At 41.9% G+C, this 22,632-nt stretch overlaps 1 protein-coding gene across 1 annotated transcript; it reads left to right on the plus strand.

Moving 5' to 3' along the window:
• Positions 1-1,518: 1,518 nt before the first annotated feature.
• LOC106585518 (coiled-coil domain-containing protein 92) lies at positions 1,519-15,149 on the plus strand. The gene is made up of 4 exons (XM_014171812.3): positions 1,519-1,902; positions 5,839-6,012; positions 8,316-8,357; positions 10,780-15,149. Exons 2-4 carry the CDS (start codon positions 5,877-5,879, stop codon positions 11,568-11,570), a joined length of 969 nt encoding a protein of 322 aa, XP_014027287.1. The 5' UTR covers positions 1,519-1,902; positions 5,839-5,876; the 3' UTR covers positions 11,571-15,149.
• The last annotated feature ends 7,483 nt before the right edge of the window (positions 15,150-22,632 follow it).

Below are 22,632 nucleotides of genomic sequence, written 5' to 3' on the forward strand. Positions count from 1 at the left end.
CATTTTGGACCTGCCTTACTCAAGAAAACAAAAAAGAGACCATGTTTCTATACGTCTTTACTTCAATGATATATATTATTTTTTACATTGTTTTCAAACTGATGTGACACGTATTAATGCCAAAATAACATGCTAAACAGGCAAGCCCCCCCAAAAAATGTGCCCACCTTCCCTGAATAACGGGTCGCCACTGCTTGAGCCTACTGCCTGAGGTTCAAACAGTCCTTCTCTAATTCTGTACCCTACTTGAAACTAATTGTTTTAAAGTTTATAATACTACCAAAGTTGTCTTTGAACTCACAAAACTGATCACATATTTGAACTCACAAAATTGAGCCCAATATGCCGTAACCGTTACCAATTATCACTCCTTTGACAAATTCCGCTCACACACGAGATGCGCATGTTGTCACTTGGCAATATAAACTTTCTCCATTGGAAAAATATAATGTTCTATAGAGTTCTTACTCGTTCTTATGAATGTACCATGCTAACTGTGACTGTACTTTATTTGTCACAAGTTAGTTCACAGAAGTAAGGGTTTGTTAAGGAGAGAAAGACAGGAACTATTGCTCTGTTCTCCTTACAAGTCTTGCGCATTTTTTTTCCTCTTTACAAACCACCGCCTCTGAGGACCGGGCCAAACCAAAAGCATAATTGACGACGGGGGGAATCTAATCATACAATTAGGAATTGTGTAGTGTAAAGCCACAGAAAGCCAATAGCTACGGTGGGAAAATAATTTCTAAGCCTTCAAATTCATCATGGTCATCATCACCCCCTTGTCCCCCCCAGGTTATGCGCCTGGGTGGGCTGCTGCATTGCATTACTTACCTGGCTACACATCCACATCGCTGCGGCCAAACGCCACGTTTCTTATTGCACGTCAAAGGCCCATTCTTGAATCACTGCTCCCTCTGCTGTCTGGTGTAGTCTGTTATTATTATTTTTTAAATGGTAACCTTTATTTAACTAGGCAAGCCAGTTAAGAACAAATTCTTATTTACAATGACGGCCAAACCCGGACGACGCTGGGCCAATTGTGCGCCGCCCTATGGGACTCCGAAATCACGGCCGGATGTGATACAGCCTGTTGTACGTTATAATGGACAAGTTGGGTCTATTATTTTTGTCGAGATATTTTATCTTGAATTAATATTTAAATATTCATATAGTGTAAATTAATAACGTTTTTTGGTTCATTTCCTATTTACACAGAAGTGAGCCCTCACCAGTTTTGTATGAATAACTTACCTCCTCTCTTCGTCGCTAGATGGCTCAAATTAATCATTTTTGTGTGAACAGTGCCACGTTCAGTTGCCAAACGTTGTCGAACGTTGCAGATAGAAATGCCATGACTTGAGTCGACACGATTGCTTGTCCTACATAACATATTTATTTCTGAACATTCCAAAACGTTGTGTCCTGCTGAACGCGCCCCACGAATGAGCCAGCAGTGTTCTGTTTCTATGGCAATGACACTTACGCCCTAGATACAGCTCGGCGACATGCGTAGCAACCGCCAGGTTTATCAATTACATTTTAGACTAAAATCACATTTTCTTTGACACATTTATATATTTTCATGCATGTTATTCCCATCTATTTCAGAGTGTCAAATCATAAGTCATAAAACAAACGAAATGTTCTTGAACATTGTTACTACTTTCAGTAGTATCCCATGATGCATCGCCTTATTTTGTTGTAGCTGAGGGTGATAAGAAGACTGACACAGCCCATCCATCCTGTTTCTGCCGACAGAAGAGGAGCGTTTGGCATCATCCACGATAACAATGCCTAACATGGCAGAACGGATTTAGCCACTGTAGCAATTACGACAAGAATTTATATATTAGAGAATATTCGACGATATTATCATATTTTTTTAGGATAGGTATCACGGTAGGTTGTTAAATGTATAAGCTATTTTCCTCTCTGTTTGGTCAGTGGTAACAGCAGCAGGACCCCTCCTAGATTGAACCTGCTTCTCTGGTTAACGTTATCTATATATCTATCTAGTTAGCTAAATTAGCATAGCTATCTATCTATTTGCAATGGTTCATATTTTTGTCATGCATTGTTTTGGAATGGTAAAATGCAATGGGGCCATGGTGAACATAACACGATCTTCAAAATCACCTTCGCATGCAGCATTATAACTAGAGCTAGCTTCCAATAACTTTAGCTTACGCGTTAGCTAACGACGATTTTCTTGGTTGGATAACTACCTAGCCATGTGTGACTGGATAGCTATCAATAAGTAATACTTGCTGGTTGGTTGGCTACACCATGCCAAATGTATTTAACGTTACTAGCTATCTATGACACGTTTAGCTAACTAGCTATTTAGATTTGGTATGCAATAAGACGATGTTGTTTACAAACATGTTAAGTGGCCTTAACCAATTGTTATGGACCGTTCAACGTACGTCTCAATTACAGTGAACATTAAATTAAACAATTAGTTAACTACGGTATATTGCTAACATTAGCTAGCTAGCTTTGCTGTCAAATCGATTTTGGATTGGAAAGTGCTGGTTGGTTGTCAGAAGCGCGTGTGATAGTCGGATCGGGTGCTGTCCGCAATGCAGGTGCTGAAACCTTAAACGCTCTACTATAATTTTGTCGTAGGGCAATTCCACGGTAACAGGATGATGCTGGGACTCTGTTAACTTTAAAATATATGGCAAAGTTAAACAAACCATGCAACTCTATGCACGACTTTTCACAATTTTCACTGAAAATTGTACAAAAAACGATTTACTTGTAGAACAGAACAGTTCTATAGTTGCCATGGCACGCTATTAGCTGCACAGAGCGCCTGTAAATGTGTACATATTTCGTTATTCTTAGGTGTTTTTTGAATTAACTATTTGTTTTTGATAACATTTCATGTGTCTGCAGATTGACTGAAAGGTAAAACTTTTTGGCTAGCCTTTGTTTGGAAAGATGCATCTGGACATATTGTTTTACCTGGCTGCCAATTCCTGATCTTTTGAGAACATAATTTGAGGAGTTGCGTGAAGCATGAGAGGAATGGGAGATGGAGGAATACAGCGGAAGGCTTGTAGAGAGGACGACTGGCTACTATTCTGAACTTTGTTGTGAGCTTTCTGGAACCCAGAGCTGCTGAGGCATCACCCAAGTGGGTGCTGCACAGAGTGGAAGAGGAGAAGTCCAGTGGCTATAGGACTCCGGCTGGTTCCCAGACTTGCCCTGTACAAGATCATCAGCAGACCCCATCACCATCATCTACCATTCTCTGTATAGCACCCTTCACTCAAGCCATGAGCTGACCATCCCCATCTTTGGAGGATGCAGCTATCAAAGACTTGACCTGTCATTATTTATTGCTTGTTGGATTTTTGCTCTTGAAGCAATTTTGAGATTCTATGAAAAGTGCTTTAGAAGTGTAATATGCACAAGGCCTACTTTTAACAATTCCCACAAAGATTTACCAAAACACATTTACTTGAAGAACAGTGCAGAAGTTTGATAAAAGAATGACTGCACAAACAGCACAAACCGTCATTCCGTTATCAAACTTTGCATCTGCACTGTTCTTCAAGTAAATGTGTTTTTGTAAAATTTTCTGTGGAAATAGTTAAAAGTAGGCCTTGTGCTTATAGTTGTATAGTTTAACTTTGCAATCGTTGGTTTTTGTGTAGCATAACATTTTTAAGTAAAATATGATTCTCAGCCTCATTCTGTTATCGTGGAATTGCCCACTAGCATAAGGTATGTCTGACTTGCTTTTCCATTTGAATGAATAATGAATCCTGCAAGGACACAAAGTGTCTTATTGCTGCAAACCCAAGTGGCTACCTGACTGTTATGGTGAAAAGTGGAACTGTATAGATTTAATTCGGCACATTTTCTAGCAGATAAATAAATATAGGCTAAATGTCTTAATTGATCCTCCCAAAGCACATGGAAAGTTAATTCTGTCAACTGGAACAAAGTAGCCATTCAACAACCACCCATCATGGTCCATAGGAAAGCTGTGAGTTCATGATAGCTCCAGCATACTCTTTTGAGGCAGCACCCGGCTAGGTGATTCGTAAGTGGTTTTCTTAGTCTTACAGTGAGTGTGTGAGACTTCTCCCCGCTTTTTATCACAGGGGGTGTGTCTGGAGCGTTAATCTGTTTTAGCGAAAGATGGTAGCTAGTGTGTCTTGCTGCTGCAGTTCATTGATTATTTATGTCTTCTGTGAGAGGAAATGCTTGTTGGTGTGTGAGGAGAATGGAGAGAGGGAAGCGGAGTTGTCACTTATCACAGATATTCCATTTTATCTTCAAAAGCAACATACATTTTGGATAACAGAGTATACCAAATCACTACAATGGTAGAAAGAGGGTGGAGGGTTGTATGTTGGTGATGTAATTTCAATGTGATGTCATTAGATAATGTTGTTAATTTAATTTTGCCCTGTAATGTCACTGTGCTATCGCATTATCCGTAGTGATAGGAAAGGATTCTGGGAAGTAACCAGGCTTACTGGCATGATCAATGAGAACCTATCAAGCCCGATGCTTGGAAGTGGTGTGTATGAGTGTCTGCCATCCAGCGTTTACAGGAAGGACTCAGGATTACTCATCTATTATAAATGATCTCTCTTAGTGCACTCTTTATGACACATCAGTCACTCTCCTTCTGTGATTACTCTGCTGTGTTGGGAGGTCAACTGGTGTCCTTTGCTTCTGTACACACAGTGAGATAATTTGACATGGCATTGCTATCACTGAAGAGCATGTCTTAAGAGGTGACACACAATTTATTATTCATGTTAGTAAGATGATGATGCAATAGGGAGAAGCTATGAGATGTTTTATTGTAGCTTGCTAATGTATTCAGGGGGAAGGCTCTCTCTGCACTCAGAGGGGAAAATCAATGTGATGTCTACTCCCGACTCAGTGGTGTTGTCTGGGAGAGATTGGAGACAATTGGGCTGCGGCTCTGTTCTGACTGATGGTCTCTTACCTCACCCCTGGGCGCCGTCTCTGGCTGAGTACTGGATGCAAGGACGTCCAAGGAGGGAGGAAAGGAGGGAAGCAGGCCCAGCCTGCTGCTGGAGACTGGCTGCATCATGCTGCACCCTCTGTCACTGATGTTTGCTAATGTTCTCAAGATCTCAGAAAGCATTCTGTATTTGCCCTCAGCAGCCTCATGTGCTTTGTGTACTGAAGTGGAGGAGTAGCCTGAGGTTCCACCTAGAGTTTGATTGCCCTTTTTGTAGCCTCTTTTTTGGATGACTTGTTGATAATGAACTATTCGGCCTATATATACTGGATTTTTTTACAGGGTTAAGGTAGGCCTTTTGGCCAATCAACGGCGATGCTGATGAATTGTTTCCCCCTGAGGTTTGTCTTCTTTAGACGTAGACTGCCCACTCTGATGATAAAATCAATAGCTCGACATCAGCGTTTGTAAGCCAATTAGAGTAAGCAACAAAGGTATGAGCCTATGTGCCCCCTCTCTCATGGCAAAAAGCATTAACGGTATTGACCAAGTGTCTTTGGAATGCTAATCTCGACATAAATAGTGTGTTATTTTATTTTTTATATCCTGTGTGTCATCATGTTTGGGCATTAGGCTAGTCAACTTTATCAAGCCCAAGCAAGTGGCCAGGAGTTTGGATGGATTTGATGGAATTGTCTTGTAGTCGTAGTGACTGTTCAGTGTATCGTCCAAAGAGGATTATCATGGTCACTGTCATTGGCAGGCAAAGTAAAGCTGGAGCACATCCCAGATGTGAAAGGGTGAGCATTTAGGTTCAGCACTGAACCCCAGATGGTACGACTCTTGTTTTGATGTCTGTTTGTCGTCTGTGTTTGCAGGTCTCTAGGACTGGTGTGTGTCTGCTGCATTGTCTGCCATGGCATCCCACAATGGTACCCTGGAGAATCAGCTGCACAGCGCCCAGAAGAACCTGCTCTTCCTCCAGCAGGATCATGCCAAAACACTGAAAGGTCTACATGCAGAGATCCGCAGACTACAACAGCACTGCACAGGTGAACATGCTGAACCTCGAATTGAACATGAACTGTGGCCACTATACCTAAATACATACACTTCATACTGCTACAGAATATAAAAACAAACTAGCGCAACCAAAATAAAACATTTTGAACACCTGGATTGCAAGCACACTAGATAGACTATTACATTCTGAGTCATACATGCTGAATACTCATTTACAGTTCTGCCTGAACAACATGCACAGTTACATTAGATCACAGAACAGCAGCACTGCGAGGTTGAACAGGATTAAACATGAACAGACCACACCAGGGATCCTCAACTGGCGGCCTGTAGGACAAATATGGCCCGCAGACTATTTTATTTGGCCCCTAAATGTTTTCTAAGCCCAACATTTATTACGTTTTGTTATTACATTTTCGTTTTTTAGACGTAAAAGACTAGGAATTTACCTCAAAATTATTTGAATTTAGAAAATGTATTCCCAACTGTTTCCACTCATAAATAGAGAGACATACACTACTATTGAAAAGTTTGGGGTCACTTAGAAATGTCCTTGTTTTTGAAAGAAAAGCACTTTTCTTTGTCCATTAAAATAACATCAAATTGATCAGAAATGCAGTGTAGACATTGTTAATGTTGTAAATGACTATTGTAGCTGGAAACGGCAGATTTCTTTTAATGGAATATCTACGTAGGTGTACAGAGGCCCATTATCAGCAACCAATGGCACGTTGTGTTCCAATGGCACGTTGTGTTAGATAATCCAAGGTAATCATTTTAAAAGCCTAGCACAGCTGAAAACTGTTGTGCTGATTAAAGAAGCAATAACACTGGCCTTCTTTAGACTAGTTGAGTATCTGGAGCATCATCATTTGTGGGTTTGATTACTGGCTCAAAAGGGCCAGAAACAAAGAACTTTCTTTTGAATCACATAAGTCTATTCTTGTTCTGAGAAATGAAGGCTATTCCGCATGAGAAATTGCCAAGAAACTGAAGATCTGGTACAACGCTGTGTACTACTCCCTTCACAGAACAGCGCAAACTGGCTCTAACCAGAAAAGAAAGAGGAGTGGAAGGCCCTGGTGCACAACTGAGCAAGAGGACAAGTACATTAGTGTGTCTAGTTTGAGAAACAGACGCCTCACAAGTCCTCAACTGGCAGCTTCATTAAATAGTACCCGCAAAACACCAGTCTCAAGGTCAACAGTGAAGAGGTGACTCTGGGATGCTGGCCTTCTCGGCAGAGTTCCTCTGTCCAGTGTCTGTTCTCCCATCTTAATATTTTATTTTTATTGGCCAGTCTGAGATATGGCTTTTTCTTTGCAACTCTGCCTAGAAGGCCAGCAGAAGGCCATCTGTTTCTCAAACTAGACACACTAAAAACTTGTCCTCTTGCTCAGTTGTGTACCAGGGCCTTCCACTCCTCTTTCCTGCCTGTAATCGAACCCACAAATGCTGATGCTCCAGATACTCACCTAGTCTAAAGAAGGCCAGTTTTATTGCTTCTTTAATCAGGACAACAGTTTAACTGTGCTAACATAATTGCAAAAGGGTTTTCTAATGATCAATTAGCCTTTTGAAATTATAAACTTGGATTAGCTAACACAACATGCCATTGGAACACAGGAGTGATGGTCGCTGATAATGGGCCTCTGTACGGCTTTCTAGATTTTCCATAAAAAAATCTGCCGTTTCCTGCTACAATAGTCATTTACAACATTAACAATGTCTACACTGTATTTCTGATCAATTTGATGTTATTTTAATGGACAAAAAATGTGCTTTTCATTCAAAAACAAGTACATTTCTAAGTGACCCCAAACTCTTGAATGGTGGTGTATGTGGTTGTGTACCAATGTAATCAAGGTTTGAAATGATTGTTTTTGTCTGTTTGGGCTTCTTGTGTCAATTTGCAGTGTACAAATGATTTATAATTATGTTCCGGCCCCCCGACCATCCGCTCAAGAAAAAAATCGTCCTGCGGCTGAACCTAGTTGATGACCCCTGGACTACACCATAAGTAAAGCATGATACCCTGAGCCACAAACCAGAGCACACCACAACAGAGTGGCTAGCCAGGGCCAGGTCCATTAATTCCATCGCTCTGTGCTTTGGCCGATTTGTCAAATGTCCTTGGACAACCTACTGCTAAGCTGGCCTGTGACTCTCACTAATCCTGACCCATCTGTAGAGGCCTGCCATCTCACCTCGCTCCACTAGATACTTGCTTCTGCATAGGCTCTCTGAATAGCATGCTCCTTGATGCCACTGCACCGCTCCTGTCAGAGCTGAAGCTTTCACTTCCCGGCCTGATCCTCTTCTCTTTTCACAGACTTGACCTATGAGCTGACAGTGAGAAGTTCAGATCCAACAGGTAAGACGTTTCCCAGGCCTTCCTCTATTACGTGACCCCAAGTACACACACATCCACACAGGTATCTGTTTCACACTTCATATTCTATTGCTAGAGCAATTGGCCTGACTTTCTCTCTCAATAACTAATAGCATAGTTATTGAGAGAATACTATGGATCTTTACTGGGATTGGCAGACAGGGTCAGTTAATTTTCACATGATTTTTCTGTATATTTAATGCTGTGGGAATCGTTTCTCTCTGTGTTTTGACTTGACTCTACTGTCATTGTAAGTAATATAGGCCCTGGCAGTGCAGTGCATTGTTGGACAGAGACATGGAATGTAGCCAATAATGTTTTACCAATCGCAATTACTTTGACACTGATTTCAATTTGATTGGAAAACTTTAGAATTATGCGCTTTCAAATTTAAATTGATATATTTTCTGCAAACTATCGTACTGGCAGTTGTATTGTTAATGATGTTATGTAGCCTATGTGAACTAAGAATCACTCAATATATATAGTTCAGGCTCTGCTTGCCTTCACCCTGGCTGTTCAACAGTGACGGTGAACAGCCCAGGCTCTAAAACCTGCAACGCTCTGCAGCAGAACAGAACAGAGGCCTCTGTATTTCTTTGCTCTGGGAATGGGAGCAAAGGCTAGGACTGTATCCTGGTAACACTTTTCCACCCAGGAAGCAGTGTGCTGCAGCCGGAACCGCCTGCTGTTCAGGGCACTGTCCTCCTTTCACAGTCAGCTCATTGCCTCGCTCACAGCAAAGCCCCCTCCCATCCCCCATATTACCATGGACATGTAACAGAGTCAAACACTCTGAATTATATACACAGGAGAACTGCACATGGGCATGCATTAGAACCACATGGAGGTCAAACTCTGGAATCTGACCTGTAGGCTAGTAGACAGACTCAAAGAATTGATCAATAATTACAGGACATCTATGCAATGGGGAAACAATATAGAAATCAATGTGATGTTGTTAGATATTCAGTCAGTAATATAGAAAGTGTTAACAATGGGAAGAGGTTAAAGCTCTGCCAGTAAACCTGTCAGTAAATAGTTGTAACTAAGCCCTCCTACCCTCATGCTGACCTTTCAGGACATCATTACAGTCCCGATTAAGCAGCTGAAATGGCTCTATATACTAGCCAGAGAACAATGGGCTGATCCACACTGTAGCATCTCTAGCCATGGACCCAAGCAACAAATAATGATAGGAAAGTAAAAACATCCTGCTGCTGAAATCAGAACTGTTTTAATCAGGCTTGATCTTTGGACTACATTGGCTTCATATTTGATGTATTTTGTGCTACTGAATTATTGAATAGGAAATGAGTCAGTTCAGTGTTCTAGAATAAGTGTAGGTTCAGGTGTATGACAGGTAACATGTCTCAATGTTACCTTGTGAATCCTGTAATGGGGAGGTGTTCTTCCTGGCTATGTGCAGTGCAGACAGTATGGTACTGTGGGAGACAGTAGCAGGTTAGTGTTGGACATCATGCAGTGCAGGAAATTAGATTAGATGTGCCGCAGCACTAATGCACAGTCTGCAACTTACTTAGTGCAGCAGGCAGGACAGCGGCTCTAGCTGGGGTCCAAAACAAAGACAACATCCCCCTTCTCGGCTGGTAGAGAAACATATCACCCCCATGCCCCTAATAGGAGAAAATTGCAGCTCTGAAACACAGATATGGACAACCCCCCCCCCCATTAAGCTGATAGGAAATATACCAGACAGCCCAGTAGAAAATCGACATGTTAGATGTAGATGGTTGGGGGGAGGCGGTGTGTGGGCAGTGTTGAGCTGGCGAGGGAGGAGGAAGGCCAATAATGAAGGTTAGAGGAGAGCTGTGCCCTTGCTATGGACCAGAGCTGTATTATGCAACAGGAGCTCTTGTCTCTCGCTCTGCCCACTGCTGATGAGCCTCTGTAGACATCCCTCTCACCCACTCACATCAGCTGATCCATGGCCAGTGGGTGCACACCAGTGGGTGCAATCCATGGCCAGTGGGTGCACTTAAAGTGCCTATGGGCAATTAGTGTGTGTGTGTGGGAAGGGTGGAAGATTGCATGTACAGTATGTGTAGCCTATATTTTATACAAAATTGGGGTGTGTGTGTGTGTGTGTGAAGCATTATTAGGATTTAAGTGACATCTTTTTGTATTTAATTTGTAGTATCTGACATGTACACATGCCTACAGTATGTTGACTGCAGATGGTAGCCCTACCAGACCCAACAGGAAAACAGCCTTTTATGTATTCCTTATGGAATATTTTGAGAGGAATGGACCTGTTTTTTATTGTGGATCCAAATGAAGCAGGCTACTGTATTGGTGACAGTGAATACTGGGTTTCTGATGGTTGTGTGTGTTTTGTCTTCAAATACAGGTCTAACAGTGTGATTTGTTTGTGTTTGAGCAGACAGCAGTGAGGCACGCTGCAGGGAACTGCACAGTAAGTGCGAGGAGCTGGAGGCTCAGCTGAAGGTGAAGGAGGAGGAGAACACAGAGCTGCTGAGAGACCTGGAGCAGAAGAACGCCATGATCTCTGTCCTGGAGAACACCATCAAGGAGAGGGAGAAGAAGTACCTGGAGGAGCTGAAGATGAAGAGCCACAAGCTGGCTGTCCTGTCTGGGGAGCTAGAGCAGAGAGCCAGCACCATCGCCTACCTCACCTCTCAGCTCCACACCACCAAGAAAAAGCTCCTGGCAGGCAGTTCCTCCGAGGCCAGTCCCAACGTCAGTCCTGTGAGCTCCTACAAGCCCACCCCTCCCCCAGCTAAAGACCGGCAGCCTGGCCCTGAGACCCCTCGCCGCCGCATGAAGAAGAGCCTGTCTCAGCCGCTGCACTCTGAGTTAACCGAGGTGTACCGGCTGGGTTCTGATGGGAGGAGGATGGTCCTACGGGAGGCGGTGGATGCCATGCCCGACCCCACCCCCTTCCTGCAGGCATCTCGAGACACGCCTGATCTGCAGATGGTACGAGACCGGCCTGCCGTCATACCCCCCATCACCTGTGATCGCTCGTCCAGCCCCCGCCACAGCCCAGCACGGGACCGCCAGCAACATGCACACGTGGGCGTGGCACACCGCATCCACCATTGCACCCCTCCCGTGGTGCCTCCTCAGCCAGAGTTGGAGATCCTGGCTGTGGACCAGGTCAATGGGGGTAAGGTGGTGAGGAAGCGCTCTGGGGCAGACAGAACAGTTTAACACTCACACACAAGAGCGAGAAGGAGCATCACCTACTGTATAAATCACCTGCTTTTTATGCAACACTGCAATGAGCGAAGAAAGTAAAATGGAAAACAGACAAAAAAATGCCACCATGCCAAACGTTTTGTTTTGAAACCCATGTGACTTACACATCCTGTCCTTTTTTTGCTTTGTCTCATCTCACTCTGTCATACATTGTGCACATAAAGTTATCCGCCAAACATCTGCATCATTGCCTGCTTACCTGGTGAATCCATACACATATTGTCATCGTTACTACCAGGGGTGAAAGTATTTTTCATTTCTTACCAGTGCGGGACTACAGAAATTACACAGTAGTCTACTCTGCTGACACAGACAAACAGAGCAATAAAAACAATGTTGTCTGATCCAAATAATTGGCCTACGAAAAGGGGAGACACAAATACAATATGACGACCATCTAACCTAGAGGAGGAAGTTATTGTCCAAAAACAAACTAAAGTGGCACTGACCCAATGACAAAGACAGTGAATATGCACACTCAGGGGATATGGCCGATGTTCTCCGCTACTGCCAATATGATATGCTACTGTTAGCACAATTCGGTTAAGAATTTTGATAACTAAGAGACAGATAAGAATATTTTCATCGTCATCTCTTTAAAGTAATAGCCAACAGTTTTTCCGCGATTGTACTTTTAAGTATTGTGATATGCCTGGCTGGGTCTCTGCTTTTCACTGACAGTCACAACTCAACAATCATCAACATTATATATACAGTTGAAGTCGAATGTTTACATACACCTTAGCCAAATGCATTTAAACTCAGTTTTTCACAACTCCTGACATTTAATCCTAGTAAAAAATACCCTGTCTTTGGTCAGTTAGGATGACCACTTTATTTTAAGAATGTGAAATGTCAGAATAATAGTTGAATTATTTATTTCAGCTTTTATTCCCAGTGGGTCAGAAGTTTACATACACTCAATTAGTATTTGGTAGCATTGCCTTTAAATTATTTCACTTGGGTCAAATGTTTCGGGTAGCCTTCCACAAGCTTCCCACAATAAGTTGGGTGAATTTTGGCCCATTCCTCCTGACAGAGCTGGTGTAACTGAGTCAGGTTTGTAGCAGAGGCACTGATGAGGCACATGATGTCAAGCAGAGGCACTGAGTTTGAAGGTAGGCCTTGAAATACATCCACAGGTACACCTCCAATTGACTCAAATTATGTCAATTAGCCTATCAGAAGCTTCTAAAGCCATGACATAATTTTCTGGAATTTTCCAAGCTGTTTAAAGGCACAGTCAACTTAGTGTATGTAAATTTCTGGCCCACTGGAATTGTGATACAGTGAATTATAAGTGAAATAATCTGTCTGTAAAAATTGTTTAATTACTTGTGTCATGCACAAAGTAGATGTCCTAACCGAATTGCCAAAACTATAGTTTGTTAACAAGAAATGTGTGGATTGGTTGAAAAACGAGTTTTAATGACTCCAACCTAAGTGTATGTAAACTTCCGACTTCAACTGTGTGTGTGTATATATACAAAAGTATGTGGACACCGCTTCAAATTAGTGGATTCTGCTATAAAATCGAGCACAAAGCCAAAGGATCTCCATAGAGAAATATTGGCAGTCGAATGGCCTTACTGAAGAGCTCAGTGACTTTCAATGTGGCACCGTCATAGGATGCCACCTTTACAACAAGTCAGTTCGTCAAATTTCTAGAGCTGCCCTGGTCAACTAAGTGCTGTTATTGTGAAGTGGAAACGTCTAGGAGCAACAACGGCTCAGCTCACAGAACGGGACTGCGGAGTGCTGCAGCGCATAAAAATCGTCTTCCCTCGGTTGCAACACTCACTACAGAGTTCAATACTGCCTCTGGAAGCAACGTTAGAACTGTTTGTCGGGAGCTTCCTTGAAATGGGTTTCCATGGTCAAACAGCCACACACAAGCCTAAGATCACCATGCGCAATGCCAAGTATTGGCTGGAGTGGTGTAAAGCTCGCCGCCATTGGACTCTGGAGCAGTGGAAACGTTCTCAAGAGTGATGAATCGCGCTTCACCATCTGGTAGTCAGACAGACGAATCTGGTTTTGGCGGATGCCAGGAGGACGCTTCCTGTCCCAATGTATAATGCCAACTGTAAAGTTTGGTGGAGGAGGAATAATGGTCTGGGGCTGTTTTTCATGGTTCTGTCTAGGCCCCTCAGTTCTGGTGAAGGGGAACATTAACACTACAGCATACAATGACATTGTAGACGATTCTGTGCTTCCAACTTTGTGGCAACAGGTTGGGGAAGGCCCTTTCCTGTTTCAGCATAACAATGCCCCTGTGCACTAAGCGAGATCCATACAGAAAGGGTTTGATGAGATCGGTGTGGAAGAACTTGACTGGCCTGCATAGAGCCCTGACCTCATCCCCATCGAACACCTTTGGGATGAAGCCCAACATCAGTGCCCAACCTCACTAATGCTCTTGTGGGTGAATGTTCCAACATCAAGTGGAAAGCTTTCCAGGAAGAATGGAGGCTGTTATAGCAGCAAAGGGGGGGACCAACTCCATATTAAGGCCCATGATTTTGGAATGAGATGTTTGATGTGTAAGTGTCCACATATGTTGTGTATTTGATATTTGCTGCGTGCACTGCCCAAATTGCGGGCACTTCCGACTGTAGCCTATGCGATTTAAAACAATCATGGTTTTTTTAAAGAAGCTAATGATCCTCCATGGCCAAGTCATGCTTTCTGGTGTAGTAGACCGTTTGGAATTATTTATTTATGTATAGACAGGAATAAGCTAATTAGGATATATAATTTTGGCAATTCAATGTACTTTAGGGAAAGCTTCCCCTAGCCTTATGGACACGCCGCCTGTGTTCTTAATGTGGCATAAACAACACCAGTCATTATGTTTTCATCTGATTGTCAATCAGTCACTCAACAAAGGCGCTCCTGTAGGCTCCTCGCGCACATTCGTTCACTCATTTCAACATCCAAACCCCAACAGTGCACTGTGCACCCGCAATTTGATGAATGGAAAGAGACATCTGCTACAAACCCCCTACGTGTATTGTAATGACATTCTACGATTGTCATTAGGCCTAGATTTGTAGCATGAATTGATTCATCAACTGCGAGCCTTGGGTCTCGGCCACTCATCTCCGCCTTGTCCACGAGCGTTTCCGCCACTCAGCTCCCCGCCTTGACAAAATGTAAGTATTCTCCTCAAACCACAATGCAATTCGGAGCGAATACCAGCCTGTTTACAGTCAATTCGCAAATGTTTCATGCGGCTGACCTGCAGTAATGTTAAGTAATGCTGTAATAGCCTATCGTTATTTGGGCATGTTGTATTAATTATGATAGGCTCACGGTTTACCGGTATTACCAACTATTTATTTAGCCAGGACGCTGTATGGGACAGATACCGCCTTACTTTCACCCCTGGTTACTACTACAGTTAAGTTATCCATCCATACTTCATTTGATCAGCAATATTGTCTAGTCATGTCAACAAGCTACTGTATATAACGTATATAGCTACGTACATACTATAGAAGTTAACTTATTAAACTAATACTCCCTGAATGTTTTTCATCTTATTGTGATGTCATGTCAATATATGGACAAAACAACAGGAAAGAATCACACAAATTAATCGGTAATTGGCAAGTCCTTTATGCGGTTTAAGAATGGGTCAAATAGGGTGAGTGTACAGTATGTGTTCTTTATGTGGAAGTGGAAGCAAGAGTGAGGTTTGTATGTGACACAAAAATGCCCATGTCATAGCTTTCACTAAGACATTGTAGACAAGCAACTTTGTATGACATATGTCCTTTATGATATCTGTAAATATGTAATGGATTTATTTATTGGTTGGTTGTTTTACTTTTAATATAGAAAAATATATCCCAAGTATCGAAATAATGGCATTATATAATCACTTATTGTCATTCTTCTCACATCACACTTACTTGTCCTTGAATACTATGTATATGACAATATAATAAAGTGGTCCTTTTTCTTACTAATGTGGTGTGTGTTGGAAAGAATCTAACCTCTGTCAAAGGCTTTCACCACGTCAGCGAAGCATGGGAGCCGAGCCTAGTAAGAATCTGAAGCAGAAACTGCTTGAAGTTAGGCCTCTCTACGCCTATGTAGATATTCCATAAAAAATCTGCCGTTTCCAGCTACAACAGTCATTTACAACATTAACAATGTCTACACTGTATTTCTGGTCAATTTGATGTTATTTTAATGGACAAAATGTGCTTTTCTTTCAAAAACAAGGACATTTCTAAGTGACCCCAAACGTTTGAACTGTAGAGCTGATATGGCTGACTTGCTTAAACAAATGTTGTTTCTATTGACAATTGAGATGTGAAAACTATGGCATAAGGGGTAGATGAGCGGATAAGAGGCAATCCGTAATTTCGATTAAGACATTAATGAGCGAGCTAGGATGGACGTAGTCAATAATAATATTTGATCAGCACTTTTGAAATGTACAGCGACATGAGCCGTTCTTACAGTATTCTCCCTGTACACCAAGTCAGAACCGTAGGATAAATAAAGGGGGCATATAAGCAGACAGTGAAAGCTCTTACAATATTCAATTATTACATTTCTGTAAAACAGGCTATAGGCTACATGTGCACCACCAAGTCAGAACAGTAGGCTAAATTATGAGGGGGAAAGGGACCAAATTATTAGGGTGAGGCACATGGGCTACTAACAGCTTACTACATACACTTAGTATTACTTTCTTAGCTATAGTATACATATCTCCCTGGCATATTACATAATTTATGCAGCAGCATACAATACATTTTTGGACTCACCTTGTTGTGCTGTGCTCACTTGAATAGGAAGGTGGTGCGGCGATCCTTCTTGTGGGATCTAGAAAGAGGCCAACATCTCGACTTGGAATTCTGAGTTGGATGACCGTTCAAAATTGTTTTCCGTCTTTTCCCAGTTGGAGTTAGTTTATTCCGAGTTCCCAGTTGTCTATAACTCACAAAAGTACGACATTTCCCAGTTCAGAGTTTCCAGTTGTTTTGAACGTGGCAGAAGTCATGCTGGATTGACAGCATGGCCAATGTATTCAAACTTTTCTGGCCCATGGCGTTACTCCCTTTTTCGTAATATCCAATTGGTAGTTACGATCTTGTCTCATCGCTGTAACTCCCATACGGACTCGGGCATAGTCAGCTGTGACACAGCCTGGGATTGAACTCGGGGCTGCAGTGGTGCATTAGTACTCATTGTTGAATTTGCAATTTCCCACTTGTTGTGTAATGATATGTTTTATCTATAGTTTCTCTTCATATGACAAGGATTGAAAAGGATTTGCCAGTAGATTGCTGACTTAATGCATGATGATGACTCCTTGTCTAGCTTGCTAGTTAAGATTTAGAAAGTATGATGTTGACATGATCAGTCCAATCAAAGCTATGGTAGATATAACGCGATTTGACATTTTATCTGTGGCCAATGACATTGAGCCTTCTTGGATGGGCACTTCTAATGTAAGTCTATGGCAGCATCCAAGGGGCTTGAATTTTCGAGCTCTACACGTACAGTTGAAGTCAGAAGTTTACATACACTTAGGTTGGAGTCATTAAAACACGTTTTTCAACCACTCCACAAATTTCTTGTTAACCTCTATGGGCTAGGTGGGACGCTTGCGTCCCACCTACTCAACAGCCAGTGTAATCCCCTGGCGCGATATACAAATACGTAAAAAATGCAAAAACTTCAATTTTTCAAACATATGACGATTTTACACCATTTTAAAGACAAGACTCTCGTTAATCTAACCACACTGTCCGATTTCAAAAAGGCTTTACAACGAAAGCAAAACATTAGATTATGTCAGCAGAGTACCCAGCCAGAAATAATCAGACACCCATTTTTCAAGCTAGCATATAATGTCACATAAACCCAAACCACAGCTAAATGCAGCACTAACCTTTGATGATCTTCATCAGATGACAACCCTAGGACATTATGTTATACAATACATGCATGTTTTGTTCAATCAAGTTCATATTTATATCAAAAACCAGCTTTTTACATTAGCATGTGACTAGCATTCCCACCGAACACTGCCGGTGAATTTACTAAATTACTCACGATAAACGTTCACAAAAAACATAACAATTATTTTAAGAATTATAGATACAGAACTCCTCTATGCACTCGATATGTCCGATTTTAAAATAGCTTTTCGGTGAAAGCACATTTTGCAATATTCTCAGTAGATAGCCCGGCATCACAGGGCTAGCTATTTAGACACCCAGCAAGTTTAGCACTCACCAAAGTCAGATTTACTATAAGAAAAATGTTATTACCTTTGCTGTTCTTCGTCAGAATGCACTCCCAGGACTTCTACTTCAATAACAAATGTTGGTTTGGTCCCAAATAATCCATTGTTATATCCAAATAGCGGCGTTTTGTTCGTGCGTTCAAGACACTATCCGAAAGGGTAAATAAGGGTGACGAGCATGGCGCATTTCGTGACAAAAAAAAATCTAAATATTCCATTACCGTACTTCGAAGCATGTCAACCGCTGTTTAAAATCAATTTTTATGCAATTTTTCTCGTAAAAAAGCGATAACATTCCGACCGGGAATCTGCGTTTAGGTAAAAAGAGGAAAGAAAATAAAGCACGGGGTCGACTCGTGTACGCGCCTAAGCCCATTGTCCTCTGATCGGCCACTTGCCAAACGCGATAATGTGGTTCAGCCAGAGGCTGCCTCGATATCATTCAGCTTTTTCCCGGGATCTGAGAGCCTATGGGAGCCGTAGGAAGTGTCACGTTACAGCAAAGATCCTCAGTCTTCAATAAAAAGAGCCAACATGAACAACAACTTGTCAGACAGGCCACTTCCTGTTCAGAATCTTCTCAGGTTTTTGCCTGCCATATGAGTTCTGTTATACTCACAGACACCATTCAAACAGTTTTAGAAACTTTAGGGTCTTTTCTATCCAAAGCCAATAATTATATGCATATTCTAGTTACTGGGCAGGAGTAGTAACCAGATTAAATCGGGTACATTTTTTATCCGGCCGTGTCAATACTGCCCCCTAGCCCTAACAGGTTAACAAACTATAGTTTTGGCAAGTCGGTTAGGACATCTACTTTGTGAATGACAAAAGTAATTTTTCAAAAAATTGTTTACAGACAGATTATTTAACTTATAATTCACTGTATCACAATTCCAGTGGGTCAGAAGTTTACATACACAAAGTTGACTGTGCCTTTAAACAGCTTGGAAAATTCCTGAAAATTATGTCATGGCTTTAGAAGCTTCTGATAGGTTAATTGACATCATCTGAGTCAATTGGAGGTGTACCTGTAGATGTATTTCAAGGCCTACCTTCAAACTCAGTGCCTCTTTGCTTGACATCATGGGAAAATCTAAAGAAAGCAGCCAAGATCTCAGAAAAAAAATTGTAGACCTTCACAAGTCTAGTTCATCCTTGGGAGCAATTTCCAAACGCCTGAAGGTACCACGTTCATCTGTACATAAATCAACTTGGGGGAGTGGACATTTACTGCTGAGGCCTCTGGAACTATTGTATCTCTCTTGTAAGTTTGTATAGCTGTGTATGCATGGGCTTGGTCTGAGGAGTAGCAGGTAATGACGTATGCAGTGACATCACTAGGGCTGGACTTCGGGCTTAATAAAATAACTTTGGACTTTTCCTATGGGGCAGAACTCATGAGAGACATCAGTTGTATATGTGATGTTTGATCTTTGACTTCTGTCTACAGCTGTACATGTATTTTGATTAACATTGTTATGATTTATAAGTGCACATTTTGAGTGTTCCTTATTTGTTAAGTAAATAAAACGCAGCACAGAAAAATGGAACCAACATTTGGCGAGCTTGCCAGGAGGGAGTGAGTGCAACGCTACTGGACGGAACCTGAACCCCCTTCTCTGATCACCAAATTGTAAGGTAAGCAGACCTGTTATATTGAAGTCTGTAATTTATAAGAAGTGGGCGTTCAGTGTTTCGCTGGTATGTAAAAGTGCCGCCTCCCTCTTGTAATTGTAAAAACAAAGGAACCTAAAATGTGCATGTATAAGTCAATGAATGTGTGGTAATTGTTGTATGTCAATGTGTGTTATATGTCATTTGTATTAAGAAGAGTAGCTCGCCTTCTAGTGTGTTGGGGGTACTGGGGTAACTTTCGGAAGGGTACTCAAGAATAGTTAGGATCAGAAACTGTATCTAGCGTGAAAGTTCTGAATCATGCGATAACCTATGGGGCACCTGGAAGATAGGAATAATATGTTGTCTGTCCTTATGTGTTTGGTGTGAGTGAAATGCGCAGTGGGTGAGGAGATAAACAAATCGAGAAATGGTTATTTGGTCTGAGAGCGAGCCATTATAAGTGGATTTTTGATAAGGAGGAGGACGAGGAACAGTATATAGATAAAGGCATTCAATTGGAATAATATAAGAAAGGGATTTTTGGAAGTGAGGACAGCAGGAAGGAGTTCTGTCATTGTATAAGAAAAGGCAGGTTAGATAAAGATAATACCTATAGGACATATATTACCCTACACCCCAAGGAACTAGTAATACCCTCAACATATGTTGTATTATTTGACATATGACCTATAATTACTTGTAGGAGGATAGATAAGGAGACTTTTAAGTGGAATTGGTGGAGAGGAGGTTTTGTTTTATGGGCATATGAGAAGACAGTGGAGGAAATAGAGTTAAAACTGACACAACACTATTGATATTATTGCAAGTTAGATAATAGGTAGGAAAGGCTAACATAGAGCACCATTATCATTACACGGCTGACTGTCAAATAAAACCAAACAGATGCTCACCATGTCTGCAAAGGCCTGTAAAGGGGTTTTTATTAGGTAATGGCCAATGGTGGAATAAAAAGTTAGGAGTAGGACAGAAGTTATTTGAGTAAAAGGTTGAACATATTTGTTAGTGACACTTTCCTACCATAGTTTAGGAGAGGTACAACCCTACAACCCCTAATATACCAGTAAAATTATTACAAGGAAGTGGTGTTCTGTAGAGATTTTCATTGAAAATTACTTTGTGACGCTATCACCAGGGGGAACTGGTGAATAAAATATTACTGATACTCAACACTTAGGAATTGAAGTCTAGCATGTGGTTGTCTATGTGAGGCCTGTGTGTGAAATATATTTAAGTTTAGTAGAACCATTTACTATTTACCATAGCCTGGAGTAAGTGAGAGTAGAATTAGGATTTCAGTATCACCCACTGTTGTTTAACACACACTGAAAGGAGATAGAGAAGAATTCATAGAACGGCATATTCCTACATATTACACCCACTTTAGAATAGCCCTATAGAAATTGGAAAACATATTACATGCAGACTATCTAAATAAAAAGCCGGAGCACAATGGCACAGTCAAACCAGAATGAGGAGATAGGAGCAATGAAGCCTGTCACGCCTGTTGAATATATGCAAAAGAAGTTTCCTGCTGCGGAATTTACATTTCCTTTTAAGAAATGGCATGTTTGGACAGAGATGGTATGAGAACATAGATATCCAATGGCTGGTTCATTCAACAAGACTAGGTTGGATTTAGTCAAAGAGATAATTCAGACAAGGAGAAGGGGATGAAGAGAAGTGCCCTTGTATCAGAAACGGTGATGGGAATGATGGTGCTGGAAGAAAAAGGAGGCAGAGTTCCTGGAGGGAGTTTCCCTCACCACCCCAACTCACTCCACAAAAAGGGTCAGACTGGAAGACCCTAGACATCTGCTCAAGTTGATTCTACAGGCTCACCACAACCACAGCCTGCAGCTCCCCCCACATTCACATCAGTCACACCTGTGAACCTGGTGCCTGCAGGGTATGTGCTTTTCACCACTCAACATTATGGTGACCCACAAAGATGGACTGGAAGAGGAGGTGGGCCCGCCAGAGCCCTTGTGAATGGAACAACACTCAATGCTGGACCTGTGGGCAGTTGGGGCATGTGAGTTCGCAAGTGGGGGAAATGGAAGAGGTTACAACAGGGGCAGAGGAAACTTTGGGTCTGGTAGAGGAAAAGGAAACTCAGCCATAGTAACACTCGCCCGGAGCTGGAAATGCTCCCTGGGGCCACTTATGCCCTATGGACAAGGAGGACAAGTTCATGACAGAGGACAGCCATGGCCAATGGGAAATCATAACACCAACAGTTCTTATTTCCCTCAGAATCAACAATGAAGGCGCCCGACTCCCCTGCTTCAGTATGAATTCAATGATGGAAGAGAAGAGCCAATGGTTACTCTTAATGTTAAGGACATGACCTACAATTTCTAATAAACACTAGAGTTCACTGTTCCTGTTTAGACAAACCTGGACAAGTTGTTTGAACTTCTCTGAGCATATCATCAGTAATAATAACAGGGATATCGGGACAGCCTAGGAATGTGTACTGAACAAAGACTTGTTTGATGAACCTCTGCTTGACATGGTGCAGTTTGTTGATGGTTCTGCTTATATAGATCAAAGCACAGGGAAGAAACATGTAGGATGTGGAAGGTGATATTGAGGTTATACGGCCCCTACCAGACCATTTATCAGAGCAACAGGCAGATTTATTAGCTCTGACCACAGCTTGTGAATTGGGGGAAGGGAAGGCCCTTACTTGCTAGTGGGGTTTAGAGAGCAAGAGGGTTTACTAATTCCACAGGCACACCTATTTAAAAACAGACCTTATGTTGAACAGTTGATTTATGCTATGCGAAAACCTAACACATTGGCTATTGTTAAGGTTGAGGCACACACAGGTTGCTGTGATTGTGCTAGAATTGATAACAGCATAGCTGATGAGGCGGCCAAGATGGCTGTTTCCCGTTGTCAAACACATGCATTTTATTTTTTGTTGTTTGTGTCATCTGAAACTACTGATCTTGAGAAACAGCAGCAGTCTGATATTCTCAATCACCAAGTGTGGAGGGAGAGAGGGTGTGCTCTCTGTCCCAGGTCTGGCTTAAGGCTACATCTTTTGTCTGGCATGCCCTGTTTACCATCAACCATGATCTTTAATATTTGCCAATT

The sequence above is a fragment of the Salmo salar genome, chromosome 24, assembly GCF_965601325.2.
Source record: "Salmo salar chromosome 24, fSalSal1, whole genome shotgun sequence".
Classification (NCBI taxonomy): Eukaryota; Metazoa; Chordata; class Actinopteri; order Salmoniformes; family Salmonidae; genus Salmo; species Salmo salar.